The sequence below is a fragment of the Papilio xuthus genome, unplaced genomic scaffold, assembly GCF_000836235.2.
Source record: "Papilio xuthus unplaced genomic scaffold, Pxut_1.1 DF826945.1, whole genome shotgun sequence".
Classification (NCBI taxonomy): Eukaryota; Metazoa; Arthropoda; class Insecta; order Lepidoptera; family Papilionidae; genus Papilio; species Papilio xuthus.
In genome coordinates this window covers 4,076,983-4,090,836 of record NW_013531704.1, presented here as the reverse complement: position 1 = coordinate 4,090,836, position 13,854 = coordinate 4,076,983, and the positions used below count along the sequence as shown (strand labels likewise).

The 13,854-nt window shown below is 29.6% G+C and overlaps 3 protein-coding genes across 4 annotated transcripts; 1 reads left to right on the top strand and 2 right to left on the bottom strand.

Annotated features, from left to right (window-relative positions):
* Positions 1–251: 251 nt before the first annotated feature.
* Positions 252–1,988, bottom strand: Tsen34 (tRNA splicing endonuclease subunit 34). Its single transcript, XM_013316679.1, has 7 exons — positions 1,761–1,988; positions 1,598–1,684; positions 1,373–1,508; positions 1,173–1,288; positions 938–1,048; positions 703–852; positions 252–454 (listed from the first exon to the last, which is right to left on the bottom strand). The coding sequence occupies exons 1-7, from the start codon at positions 1,810–1,812 to the stop codon at positions 261–263; spliced, it is 846 nt and encodes a 281-aa protein (XP_013172133.1). The 5' UTR covers positions 1,813–1,988; the 3' UTR covers positions 252–260.
* A 627-nt stretch (positions 1,989–2,615) lies between these two features.
* On the top strand, positions 2,616–4,992 carry SDR39U1 (short chain dehydrogenase/reductase family 39U, member 1). The gene is made up of 5 exons (XM_013316678.1): positions 2,616–2,650; positions 2,761–2,965; positions 3,276–3,510; positions 3,804–4,037; positions 4,380–4,992. The coding sequence occupies exons 1-5, from the start codon at positions 2,626–2,628 to the stop codon at positions 4,584–4,586; spliced, it is 906 nt and encodes a 301-aa protein (XP_013172132.1). The 5' UTR covers positions 2,616–2,625; the 3' UTR covers positions 4,587–4,992.
* A 187-nt stretch (positions 4,993–5,179) lies between these two features.
* LOC106121164 (purine nucleoside phosphorylase) lies at positions 5,180–12,950 on the bottom strand. 2 transcript variants are annotated; one of them, NM_001312609.1, is given in 6 exon segments: positions 5,180–5,875; positions 6,096–6,239; positions 7,487–7,729; positions 8,709–8,887; positions 10,064–10,158; positions 12,703–12,885. In NM_001312609.1, coding segments are annotated over 6 exon segments (957 nt in total). In that variant the 5' UTR covers positions 12,804–12,885; the 3' UTR covers positions 5,180–5,680.
* Positions 12,951–13,854: the final 904 nt, after the last annotated feature.

Genomic DNA, 13,854 nt, shown 5'->3' with positions numbered 1-13,854 from the left:
AATAAATAATTGTAAAATACATGATTTCCCAAAATATGATGAGAGTTTTTTCAATTGTTGAATTTCATTTTGCACATCTGCCATACTTGTAATATTGAGTATATCAGAGGATATTATTGCGGACCGACCATGAACCATGCTCATTTGCGGCTTCTCTGAACTGTTTATTTCATTTTTACAATTAAATTAATGTTGTGAAAGAATTTGAATAAGGATTACTATAAAATTTGTATAAAAATGAAACAACTGTAAATTTTTTATCAATTTATATTGTCGTGCCATTGAAGTGTTTGATACTCGATCTTTCCAAAACTATTGGCGAAAGCTAATATAGCTAATTTATTAACAGCTACAGATAGACGACCAAAAGCCACCAAGTTCGTTGGTCGGAATGGAGCTATTGTGTCATATACACATCGGACCATGTAAGTGGCATGAAATCGCACGGGGTCTCCTGCAAAAAAGTAAAATGTATTTATTCAGAAACTACTTCTTAACCCTCACAAGGCTTAATAGCTCCTTTATCTTATGCTTTTATTTTCTTTGTTTTACTGTTTGATACAAAAATTCTATCATTACTTTACTACTACTTTACTATTAGGTGAATTGTTGACAAATGGAATCATTTTCTATGTTAATTATCATAAATGAACATGCAGTAGGTTTTATAAACAGAATAAGAAAAGCATCAGATGTAAATACCTGGATATATTAAATAGTCACATCCAAATTTAGACCCATTTGTAATGTAATGCCCTTTTAACCATAGATCCTTGAATATGTTATAACGGATGCTACCCTCTCTATCCACTACACTGGGTTGCAAGAAATCTATTGACACTGTTTCTGTAACTGCATAATTTATCAGTAAATAAAAAAAATTGAACAAAAAGATTTGAATAAAAGTTGAACAGCTTCAGATGCAGCACATAATTACCTAATTCTCTTGAATGTTCTGTAGGTAAATGCACCAATGCTTGTGATGCTGTCAAACTAGGAAACTTATTAATTTCTTCTTGTAATAATGTTTCTTTGTCTAAGTGCACATCTGTAATAAGAAAAGAGATTACTTTTTTATGTGTTAAGTGTAAGCATTTTAGTTAATATGCCATCAAGAATTATCAATCAAGAGAAAGCTTAATCATTCAGAAAAGGTATTTAATAACACATACCAGAAAGTCCTTTTTGCAGTAACTTTTGTTTCTTTCCTGCTAGAATAATGTCAATTTTTTGTGATAATTGTTCAATTTTTTTCTTCTTAAATGCCTCATTTTGCTCTTCTATTATCCTAAAAATTAATTAAAGTATTTTTATTATATTTAAAAACTTGACAACTTACAAACAAGTGAAGTAACTATTTTATATTTTATACTTTTGTTCTAAAGTTTCTATGTTAAGTTTTTCTTCTTCTCCAGGACTATCATTTAAATTTTTTGCAATATGTAATTCACAAATACCCATCTCGACTAATAATGCTGATTCTTCAGACATAAGAGCCAAAGGTAGTCCTGCAAAATTAATTAATATATCACACTTAATCTGTTGCAATATTACAAATTTTGTAATGTTTCATTCAAAAAATATTTTATTGCCAAACCTTGAAAATCATTTTGTCTAGGAAATGAAGGAACTGTGCCTATCAGAGCTCCACTCATACGATATTTTGTACGGAGTGTTAGCCAATCTATAAAATATATTTAAAAAGTATGTATGAGATTGTTGGAAGTGAATAGCTTTCAAATAATCATATTAAAACAAACCTTCAGCATTCCATACATATGCCACACCAGTTTTTACATATAATGGTACCATCTTTGAAAGACATAACAATTATTTAAATCCTATAATTAATATATACATTTACTTAAATTAAAAAGAAGTTTTCTTAATTACTTATTGTTTTACATTAAATATAAAAAGAACAAGCAAATGCTAACATTATTTCCATATTTAATTAAAATATGATTTTTATAAATTACATAGCATTTGTACAAATTACTTTTAATAATTAACAAACAAATAAATAATTGCGGTTGAGAAATATAGAAATCCAATAAATAAGCATGTGACACTGACAGTTGACAGGATGACAGTGATATTAACATGACTGACACCACTTTTTTTTTAATTTTATGACCTGGTAACATAGACCTTTAGGTCATATTTGGAAAATGTTCATGCACCACATAAGGTGAGCTAACTTTAAGGGGTAAAAAATAACCTCTTTTAGAATCTAATTGCTCGATGCAATTTCAATAAGCTGATACACGTTCATGTATTTTGAGAAATATGTAATAAGCTCAATCTTACTCTTGTACTAAAACAAGGAGGTAAAATATCCTGAATTATAAAATCTCTTATGTATTTTCTTTCTTTGAAATTCTGCCCATACCCCATCCTGCTATTAAAAAAATCAAAGTCAAAATGTCAATGTCAGAACATTAGTCAAAATCAGCTGTCAGCTGAGTGCGGTGTTATATTGTTGTTTGTTATCCTTGAAATAATTTAATACAATAAAAGAATAATATATTATTTGGAATATGGAATAAAACTAATAGAAAAATATTAAAAACTCTTTTACAGCATAATTTTCTCCTATTAATAACATTATTACATAACACTATCATGTTAATTAAAAAGGTTTTAATCGGTATGTTATTTAATTAAGTAGAAAGTAAACGACTTATTTTAATGAACTTTGGAGTAAAAGTATTTTAAAATATATTTAAAATCTGTTGTAATAAGTCATTCTTTGTGCAGGTGGTGGTACTGGTTTCATAGGTCAAAATTTAAACAAATTGCTAACGTCGAATGGTTATAATGTAGTAAATGTATCACGGATGCCCGCCGCCAATAACATATCTTGGTCGACTTTGGAGAAATCAGGATTGCCAGAATGTACAACCGCAGTAGTTAACTGTGCAGGACAACAGTTTATGGATTTTAAAAAGAGTTGGACCCCTGGGTATGGTATTTAAAACATGAGATATTCAATCTAATTAGAATAGTTTGCGATATTTGCTGGCTGTTATATTTTGCTACATATCTTAGAAAACTTTTTTAATGCTAAAAATACTATACATTACTAAAGTAGGAAGTAAATGTCTGGTATTTAAAAAAAAAGTATCATGGCTTATTATTTTTAATTGTGGTTTGCATTCCAAGTTATTGCATGTAAACAATAATTAATGTTCTAATATTTTCTAGTGGAATAATATATTATTCACAGTTAAATAGTAACTACTCTATGAGTAAAGTTTATGTAATAATTACAGATTTAAACAAAATGTTCAAAATTCACGAGTTTATACAACCAAGTCATTAGCAAAGGCTATAAATCAAACCAATAAGAAACCAAAGGTTTTTGTTTTGGTTACCGGAGTGGGAGCCTATGAACCATCAGAGACAATAAAATATGATGAAAACAGTCCCACAACTGGAACTGATTTCTTTTCTAAACTCTTAGTGGAATGGGAAAAGGCAGCCTATGTAGATCCACCTGTTAGATTGGTAAGTTAATATCAATAATTTTAAAAGCAATGATTAATTTAATAGCTCTTGAAATTTCAAGAGCTAATTAAGGAGAGACCATAATTTGTTGCCAAATGCTTAAGCAAATGTTATTTATAGGTTTAAAGCATTGATAAAAGTTACTGTAGATTTAATAACTAGATAATTGAGCACATTTTTATGCAGAAGGCAACACTTTATAGATTGAAATAATATCATTTATTATGCAATAAACTTCTTTTTTCCTTTAATGCAATAAACTTAATTACATCAGTTTGATATTATTGTTCAAGGTTATAATCCGTTCTGGTGCAGTAATCGGTCGAAATGGTGGAATGATTAAGAATATGATTGTACCGTTTTTCTTTGGCCTCGGTGGCAGACTGGGTTCAGGCAAGCAATATTTGCCATGGATCCATATTGACGATCTGACAGCACTTATAAAGTATTCTATAGAAAATGAACAAGTCAAAGGAATTTTGAATGGTGTTGCTCCACAAGTTGTTACTAATGAACAATTTACTCAGGTACATATGCCTTACAAAAATACTTTTTAACAATAACTATCCAAAATCTACATTTAGATTTTTCTAAAAAATACATACCAAAACTTTTTGATACTTTGTTAGTTTTAAATTTGAGGTCATAAAAGAAGCAGAAGGCAGGACTTCATTTTAAATAAATGTTAATAGGTTTCTGAAAAACTTTTTGCTACCACAATTAACTGTTCTAGCTTATACTAGGTACCATACAGTTGAACTAATAGTGAGCCTAGTAGATAGCCAACACTATCTTATAGATTTTTGATTTTAACTTTCGTTGTATACAAGATCTTACATACTATAGACATTTATTACTTTTTATTCCAGTCTTTTGCAAAAGCATTGAGCAGACCAGCATTTCTGCCAGTTCCAGAATTTGTGCTGAACTACATGCTTCACCCGGAGAGAGCCATGATTGTAACCAAGGGCCAGTATGTAGTACCTAAGAGAGTTCTTGAATATGGATTTAAATATAAATATGCTAATATTGATGATGCTTGCAAAGAATGTGCATATCTGTTGCCTAGGAAGTAAAGAGGAATTTAAATCTTCATATAAAAGTGACAAGGCAACTGTTGATAATAATGAAAGTTATTTACACTTAAAACATTGGTTTATACTAAATTTAATAAGTAAATGAAGTCAAATAATTACATTAGTGATATTTTTAACAAGATTTTTTTGCGTCAATATTATAATTTGAACTGTGAATTAGTGAGATTATTTTTAAAATCATATTTACAATTGATGTGGTCCCTATTTTAGTCAATGTAATCTACATAACGTACATGATTACAGCATGAATGTTTTTGTTTGAAGTCGCGTTGTCTTCGTCTAAAGACTTATTTTATATTCAAGTAAATTGGCAAAACAAATGCATTATTTCAATTAATTCGTAAATAAATTTTGTTAATGAGTACATTTTGATTTTATTGAACTATATCTTCACTTCCATTATTATAAAAACTAAAAATATATTTAAAAAGGTACAATTTTCATTAGAAAAATAAAAGAGTAATAATATATAAATATAAAAATTCACTGTTCGGATATTCTGCTTTCTATGAGCGTGAAATAAAATAATAAATCTATTTTGTACATTTTTTATTTATATAATACAAAAAGTAATATATTACAGACGATCATAGAAATGCTTAGCATACCTAAACTCTAGTATTTAAACTAAATATTTACATATGTATATGTATTATATGTAATTACAATAAATTCGCATGAAAGGGATATAATATATTATACATTTTATTTATTTCTTTAATTTGGTACAGAAAAATAATATAAAATATGTTGAAATAAATAAAATTTAATTTCTAAATAACTTATAATGTGTTCATGCAGAATTAAACAATTATAGCTTAGATAATTATAAAAATTACTATATCTTATCTATGATTATGAGATTACTGGGTACAGACAATCTGCTAAACATCACTCTTAAATACAATGGCAAGATATAACGCTACAAAATTTTCTATCAAAAATTAACCTAACATGGAAAACAAATAAATTCTGTAAATTATTAACAAAATTTGGAATTTGGCAATTTTTTTTCAGTGTTTCGTGTAAATTATTATATTTTTAAATATGTATACGTATATTTAAGCTGGTTACTAATAGTTTTCTACTTCAGCGAACTTAGCAACTAGTCTGGTGACGTATTTGCGTAGGATGTCCTGCCTCATTCTACCCACGTCCAAAACCTCTTCGTGGTTCGCCTCATCGTCCTGGTCGTAGCGCGTCACACACTCGTTGGTTATTAAAGACAGAGCGAATACTTTCATGTCGCAATGTCTCGCAATAATTACCTGGAATAAATACGTTTACGTGACTCACAGAAAAAAAACTTGTGAAAAAGTTGTAAAGAATATAAATTAATTGTTTCAAACTGAGCATAGAATCTTATAGCGTCACACAGCAAGCACTCAGGCGCAGTAGCGCGCGTGTCTTCGGAACTTGCGCTGAATCCGTCTATATATTTCTAACATAACGTTTTTACGGACTATTTCCATTACAAAAAGAACTTACCTCGTGTACAGTCGACATACCCACAGCGTCAACTCCAACCATCTTCAACATGTTTAGTTCTGCGACCGTCTCGAAATTAGGTCCCCCGAGGCAAGTGTACACTCCCTCTCTTACTAAATTCTCTATGTTTAGTTCTTTGGCCAACTAAAAAGAAAAAATACAGTCAATCTAAATGTGCTTGCAAGTGTGCAAGTGTGCAAGTGTGTATCCTTAGAATAGGACACAAAAATTAAGGGAGAATTATTTCAAAACTTTTGGCATCTAGTTAATCCTTGTTTAAATAACAAATATGTCATACTTATCATATGACTTACTAAAATAATTCAATAGATTTCTTTTGCTGAAATATTTTAGAAATAATCCAAAATCCCTTCTGCGGAAATTATCGTGACAAAAGTTTAATGTTAACGTTTTTTAAAGCAACTGTATTTGCGTATTTGGCTGCTCGAATATTCTTTAGCATAATATTTTTAAACGTACACGCTTCTCAACCCAGTACGATTTGAATCTCTTACGACCTCAGATAACCTTCACCTTCGGTTATGGTAATGTAATATATTAACATAACTAATTAAATTTAATAAAATCGGATTAAGGAGATCAATACATATCTAATTTACTTGTTTGCTTTGAAATTAACTGCACGGATTTATAAATTTAATTGAAAAAATAATAATCGCTAATATCAGAAACCGGACTTAATTAATAAATCTCTTTAACAAATACATCTTCATATATTATTAGTTCTTGTTCTTTCTTAATCATGGATATGTTTAATCACATTTTTATTACGAGACATTCGTAACCCTGTGTTCATATTACAACAGATTAAATGAGAATATCTGTTCGAATAAAAATACGACTGGCACAAATTTGTTTTTTTTTTTAATCCTTTCGACCATCAATTAATCGACAATTTGTCGGGTATATGAAGGTCGAAATGAATGTTTAGTGCTATTTTTTACAAGTTAGGTCTTAGCCTTGGCTTTACTGTACATTGCAAGCTCCATTCCTTTCTCAGAACTATATAAAAATAGTGTTATATTAATAGTGAAGGTCTCCGTTAGTAAACTGTAATTTGTTAAAAAAAACTGTAAACAATTGACAAAAATAGACTACAACGTATTTATCGCCATACAATTGAATTAAATGTAAATAGAAAACATGAAGAAATAAATGAAATCTTACAAATAAAAGTGATTGTAAAATGTCGTTGTGATTGCGTCATATTATAATAAAATAACAAATATATTTACTCCGCTAATTAAATAATTAAAAGCCATTTCTGTGGAACTAGCGATGTCATACATTTTACAAGAGCCTTTCTTGCAATCAGGAAAACTAATTTACTTAAAACCCTGCTAGAATATAAATTGTTTCTTCATATTTACCTGTTTAGCAATTTGTCTGTATTCATAATTATAAGCTTTGTTCATCGGTATAAATCGGGGTCCGAATCTCTCGTCATTTGGTCCGAGTAAGGGATTGTTGCCAGCGAAACCCATCATATTAATGTGATCCTTCATTATCATCAAATCGCCAATCTTATAATTAGGGTTCAGACCGCCCGCAGCGTTAGTGGCGATAAGTGTCTTCACCCCAATAAGCTTCATAACTCTAACCGGTAGGCAGCACTGTGGACAGGAAAAACAGGAAATGATTAAAGGTTATCGAACATATAAGAACAAACAGGATTCTTGTCACCTATTAATCAAAACAAAGTTAATGGAAACAAGACAACCTTAGCTTAGTAACTATTGACGACTATAATTACATGACATTTCATGAAGTTATGCGTTAAAGAAATAACGAGTAACATACGTGAGTGTAATGTCTTTCCTACGCATAACATAATAAGGCATTTCAAAGGTTACAATTATAGCGAAGATGACTATGCTGTATAGTTTACTGTGAATTTTATATACTCTTTGCTGTATACGTTGGCTAACCGTACTGTCATAATAGACTCAAATAATGAATGAAATACTGGGATACAAAATAAAGTATAGTATTTTTCATAGTTTAGTAGCGTTCAAAGATTTGCACACGGCTTTCTTAAAAACACCGTTACATCGTCAAATTCATTACATACTATAAAGTGATCTATCAATAATAAATTATTGATGTCTTAAAGTAAACTTCGACTTACAAATGTTTAACAACAAGTCCTACTATCAATGCGACGTATTTACGAACGTTTATCTTAACGCGTTTACCCCTTTATTGTGATGCCCGCGACTGCAGATAACCTTCCACTGGGGGTCGAGAACGCCTTGCATCAGCCAATCTAGATAATTCCAACGGTGAACGACGGCTTTATCATAGCCAAGAAAAATTCCTAAGCAATGTTTCCATTGTTAATGAACCGATGATAGAAATATAATCTAATGTTTACTACAGTGACGATAACAAAAATATTCCGGAAATGTCGTCATTGCAAAATACCGATTATATAATGTATTTTAATTAGAGTCAATTAATTTCTAACTCACAATTGTTTTTAGCGATTAGGTGCAATATTTTCTTTTAATCCCATGGAATTCAAAGGTTCGATATTTAAAATATAAAAAAGGAATCTTTGAAGCTCAATTAAAAGCAATCTGAACAACTTACTTTCCATAACGGATATCCTTCGTAATAGTGAAAGCGTCCTTGCATCGCTACTACTGGAATGCCATCCAGTCTCCCGAACACTAGTTTCCCATGGTGTCCCTCAACAGTGCTGACGGGGAAATTGGGTATATCTTCATAAGGTATGCACTCCGCGTCAGTTATAGTTTCAGCCAATGATCCTATAAACAAAAAATAATCTCGTAACTCATCTATTTTATTCAAATAAAGATATTTTTTGTGGTAATGTGAAATTATGGCGAAGCAAAGTGTTACTACAGCCCAATATCCACTAACTCTCAACTAAAATGCGATACGAAGCATCAATGGCAAATATAGATTTGGATTATTTTTAGCCAGAAACAGGAATAATCATCGTGGACTTAATTCGCCATAAAACTATAGTTAATATTTAAACAGAGCTTAAATTGTTACTAAGCTATTCACATACACTATTTGCTTATTTTAATTACGTCAAATCTTAGCTAATAAAGCTACAAAACTTCATTCGTAGTAATATAAATCACAACACAGTTATTATGATAATGATTCGTTGAAATAATAAATTATTGTAATTTTTCCTAAAAACTGATATGTTTAACAAAGTAAAGACTGATAGTGGTTAACGAGAACTCTGTTTGAATTATACGAATTTAAACGAATACTGTTTTAATGTACCAAAAAACCTTTAGTGAAAGGTACTATATGAACATTATTTTCAAAATCAACACTCAAAAGTTACACTAAAGACTATTGTAATTAAGTGTAACTTAGACTAACTGGCCCGATAAGCTTGTCGCATTATGCTGATCTTTATCTAAGTGTAAGCCAACACAAAGTTTCAAAACAAACAATGCTATAAATGAAAAGGAGGCAATGGTATTTAGTGTACATACCACGTTGAAAGAGATCATCATATTTTTTATGGGTCTAACCGTAAATGACGTAGATGTAGCTTCAATAATACTTAACCTTTTTATCGCACGCTGATAACATTACCAAAAATCACACTAATTGTAATATGATTATTCGTAGGCTAGCGAAAGAAGTTTTGGATATACATACATATTTAAGGTTAAAACATATTTTTTGTAACCACGTTGACGTCCATAATATCAATCATGGGCGATCAAAAGGTTAAACCACGTGTTTAAATAAAAACTGGCTCACTGTATGCAGTAATACGATATTTATGTTAACAAATAAGTATAGTTTAAATTGGTCCATGTCCTAATTTACTCGCATTCGCACTTCGATCATACTGATTGCTTGATGGTATTTAAATTGTTACGATAATGCGTAAAAAGTTATATGCACATATAATTTGAAGCAATAAATACCCTGTTTCCAATACGAACCCATCCCAGAGCCGCAAATGACGCCGATGCATGGCCGGATTGAGACGCGGGAGAGTAGGAAATTTGCTATCTCCACAAGGGTTTCGTACGAATACCTGTAAATAAAGTTATTATTTATCAATTGATAATTAATTATCGTTAACTGATATACGTCCCCACCGAAAGACTTGAGTATAGCTTATAGAAGGGGTGACTAGGCTTCAGAGTGACCCGGTGAGATTTGGTTGACTTCAACACTTCTGGACTCCTTTGAATTTATTCGTAGATAATATATGCAGCTTTCACAATAACATAATTATTAACTACTAATTTATAATATTTAATAAGACGATTGATTTGGAAGAATTTATACTTAAATGCAATTACATATTTGAAGAATTTTCAAGTCTTTTTTGTATAAAAGATATTGCTTTTCTTTAAATTTATACTTATGATAATAAGCAATCAGTAGTCGTTTTAATATTTATGTTCTCGTTCTCTACAAATTGAACAAAAAGTAATTACTTTAGACACGTTTCAGTGCTTAAAAATTTTAAGTAAGTTAGTTTTAATTTTATTTATTATTGGGTTATTAAAAACTACTACAGGAATAAAAAAAAGAAAATTATTTGTTGAATTAAAATCAAATGATCAATTCCTATCGAAACACATATATTATCTATCTATAGATGTTTTGATATAGTAGTATGATAATTTAAACCTGACTTCGTTCGTGCTATAATATCCTTAACTATTATTAGACTCGTTTTTTTCGTATATTAATTTGGAACTATTACACAATGATTTGTAATTTTTCACTAACATGTTTTGAGCAAGTATTCTTATTAAAAGCAATAAAAGCAACATTTATATAAATTATTTTATTCTCCTTGTAGAATTTAATAACTATTAGATGACTTACGGTATGCCAAAATTAATGTCTTGAAAATGTAATAATTTTTATAAAAATATACCCATAACTTACAAAAAACTCTCATGTTTTATGTCTAAAGTATTTATCTAAAAAGCTGGCTAATAAATGTGCATAAAATTTTTATAACTTTTAAATGTGGAATACATTTTAAGACATTCTGAATTTATCAAAATTATTATCGTGAATCAAGTTTTTAATATAACACAATGTTACTAAATAACTTAAGATTAATGATTTTTTTAATCAATAAAAGTAATCATAAATTAAAAAAGGAAATTACCGGAATTTGTATCGTGAGTCCAGGTCAAACATTATAAATTAAATACAAAAAAAGAATAAAAAGGAAAGATTAAAAAGCAAAATTTTCACTAAACCGAATGTTTTTATGTAACCACGACTCGAATAATACACAACATGTAGTGTACTTGAAAATATGAATGTAACACTGTAAATTGACACTGGCATAACACTTATATACAGGTTTCGTCGACAATTTTTATAATACTAGACTATGTGACGTCAGACCAGTCGAGTCTTCTTTTTTTTTACAAAAAGTATAAGTTGATTGACAACTTTGACCATCTCAAGTGAGTCCGGCCCCCGGTCCAGACATACAAGAAACATGTTTGTAGAACTAAAGATATATCTCATCAGTGATTGTTAAAGAAGCCAATTACTAGAAGTATCCATATATGAAAAATTATGCATTTGTAATTTATATTATGTTAATGACTATACTTGAATAACGTTATTTTCACTATAATTTGTTCCTTGATATTTTCTTTTACGAGTTGTTTTTTAGACAAAATAATTATAAGAATATGTATATTCATAATGCGAAAAAGACTTAGAAGTAACCGAAGCGATTGAAATAAACTATTTACGTAGTTGATACATAATAGTGTCTTCATGATTAGATATCATAAATAAGTCAATTTTATTCAGAGAAATATTTTTGTAGGATTTTGGTAATTTTAATTGGAGTTTTTCAATAATTAAACAAGCATTACAACACATTTTCTATTTTTTTCCAGAAACCTATTTACGATACCAAAATACGATATAGAAAATCATCGCGGTTTTAACACAAACTCTACTTTTTATAGAAAAACATTTTTAAAGTATATCACTAACTGTTTTCATCCAAATTTAAATTTCATGACAATAACCACATTATGCGCCCAACATTTTCATTTTAATAATTTTCAATTAAATTTTTTTTCTGATTTTCCTCAACTTTTATTTAAAATTTTCATTTCAATAAAAGTTGAGGAAAATCAGTTCAAACTTTTTAAACTTTATTAGCAACAAACAAGTATTTTCTCTGTATAATATTGATATTGATATCTCGCAAACTATTCACTGTGTATCGTATCGAGGAGCCAAGGATGAACAACTTGCTGTCAATTAACCTCAGTTGAATACCGCCGCTGCCGTCCTCTTACTTATGTAATCACTAATAATATTGTGTTTTAAAACATAAGGACCAGTTTTGTATGTTTCATTTAAAAATATGTAACGATCAACAACTAAGCGAAATGCTACCGTAATTATTTCAGTTTTATTTTTATTTTATTTTAAACCTTGAAAAAAAATAGCTTTTTTTCGCTTTAACTATGCATTTTAAACTTGTCTCTCTCATGTCTGTTCTCGAATGTTAAAAATATTACCAAAGTTTTTATCGTAAGATATCATAATTGAAACTCAGATATTTTTTAAAACATACCGTTTCGCGCCATATCCGTCATCAGGATCAACTTCTGGTAGACTTTGCTTCACGGGCGTATAAATTTTACTTCCGTTCACACTGTCTGTGATCGGTGCCATCACTTTAATTATATCGATAAAAGATTAGGTTAGGTTAAGTTAGACGCAGGTCTATATCGTTCGATAATACAACATTAAATGCGGCGACCGGAGCTCTACATCAGTTATATAGCGATCGGTCACCACAATGACCAGTCATAACGTACGGTTAATTTTCAAGACGTATAAACACTGAACGCGTTATCAAGTCGACCACATATCGCGGCTGTATGATTTAACACCCGCTAGCAATTGTGTCGTCAGATTTGTTTTTGAACAATATTGTTTTTAATATTCGTTTCGAGAGTGATAACGTAAATCACTTTTCAAAGTAACTATTATTGATAACAATTAAACAAACAAATTTTGTTAAAAAGCGTATTAATTTTTCATTTCAATCGATTAATGGACTTTTTTTTCTTATCTCGTTTAGTTTTATTCTTATCATCATTCTTGACAAAAATATGCAAAATACAAGTTCTCAAGGTTGTGAAAAGTATGGGACAGTTGCGCAAGATTGGCTGTTTCCAACCAGTTTAGATTATTTAAATATTATTATATTTTATCATCAAGAGGTGCAAATGAAATTTTAATAATTCAATCGCTAATTTTTGACCTCAAAGACTTTTCTTTTCACAACAATTGTGTACAACACGTAACCACTTTATAATAGAAGAATTGAAAACGCCGAAACAAAAGCGAATCTCTCACCTTTTAATCCAGCCTTTTCAGTTTGGATTTTTTATCTTTATCGATTGCAGCAAAAAAGAGTTAATAACAATAATCACGGTTTCTAAATTCGTTGTTTAATATCATTAAGCCATTAGTTTAGAACATAAAATATTAGCTTATTTTATTACCTGTTTTATAGACAAGCTCACATTCATGCCTCAATGAAATGCTATCTTAGTTTAACTCTGTCAATAACATAACTTTAGTATCTTATACCTAGTAAATACCACGAATATAAGATAATCTACGCAATAAAAGATAAAAACGTACCGTATCAGATACTACGTAAGTATCAGAAAATGTGCATTACGGTTTTTAGTTATTGCAAATCGTATAATTC

Bases quoted from the DNA above. Each gene is read 5' to 3' on its own strand.
- Tsen34 (XM_013316679.1), bottom strand. From the start codon at position 1,812: ATGGTACCATTATATGTAAAAACTGGTGTGGCATATGTATGGAATGCT. The intron at 1,509-1,597 runs GTTTGGCAATAA...TTAATTTTGCAG, and splicing joins TAGACAAAATGATTTTCAAG to GACTACCTTTGGCTCTTATG. The intron at 853-937 runs GTAATTATGTGC...TAAATTATGCAG, and splicing joins AGAACATTCAAGAGAATTAG to TTACAGAAACAGTGTCAATA.
- LOC106121164 (XM_013316675.1), bottom strand. From the start codon at position 12,803: ATGGCACCGATCACAGACAGTGTGAACGGAAGTAAAATTTATACGCCC. The intron at 10,159-12,702 runs GTATGTTTTAAA...CTTTATTTACAG, and splicing joins GACGGATATGGCGCGAAACG to GTATTCGTACGAAACCCTTG. The intron at 5,876-6,095 runs GTAAGTTCTTTT...TATTTATTCCAG, and splicing joins GTATGTCGACTGTACACGAG to GTAATTATTGCGAGACATTG.
- SDR39U1 (XM_013316678.1), top strand. From the start codon at position 2,626: ATGTTAATTAAAAAGGTTTTAATCG. The intron at 3,511-3,803 runs GTAAGTTAATAT...TTATTGTTCAAG, and splicing joins TAGATCCACCTGTTAGATTG to GTTATAATCCGTTCTGGTGC. The intron at 4,038-4,379 runs GTACATATGCCT...TTTTTATTCCAG, and splicing joins CTAATGAACAATTTACTCAG to TCTTTTGCAAAAGCATTGAG.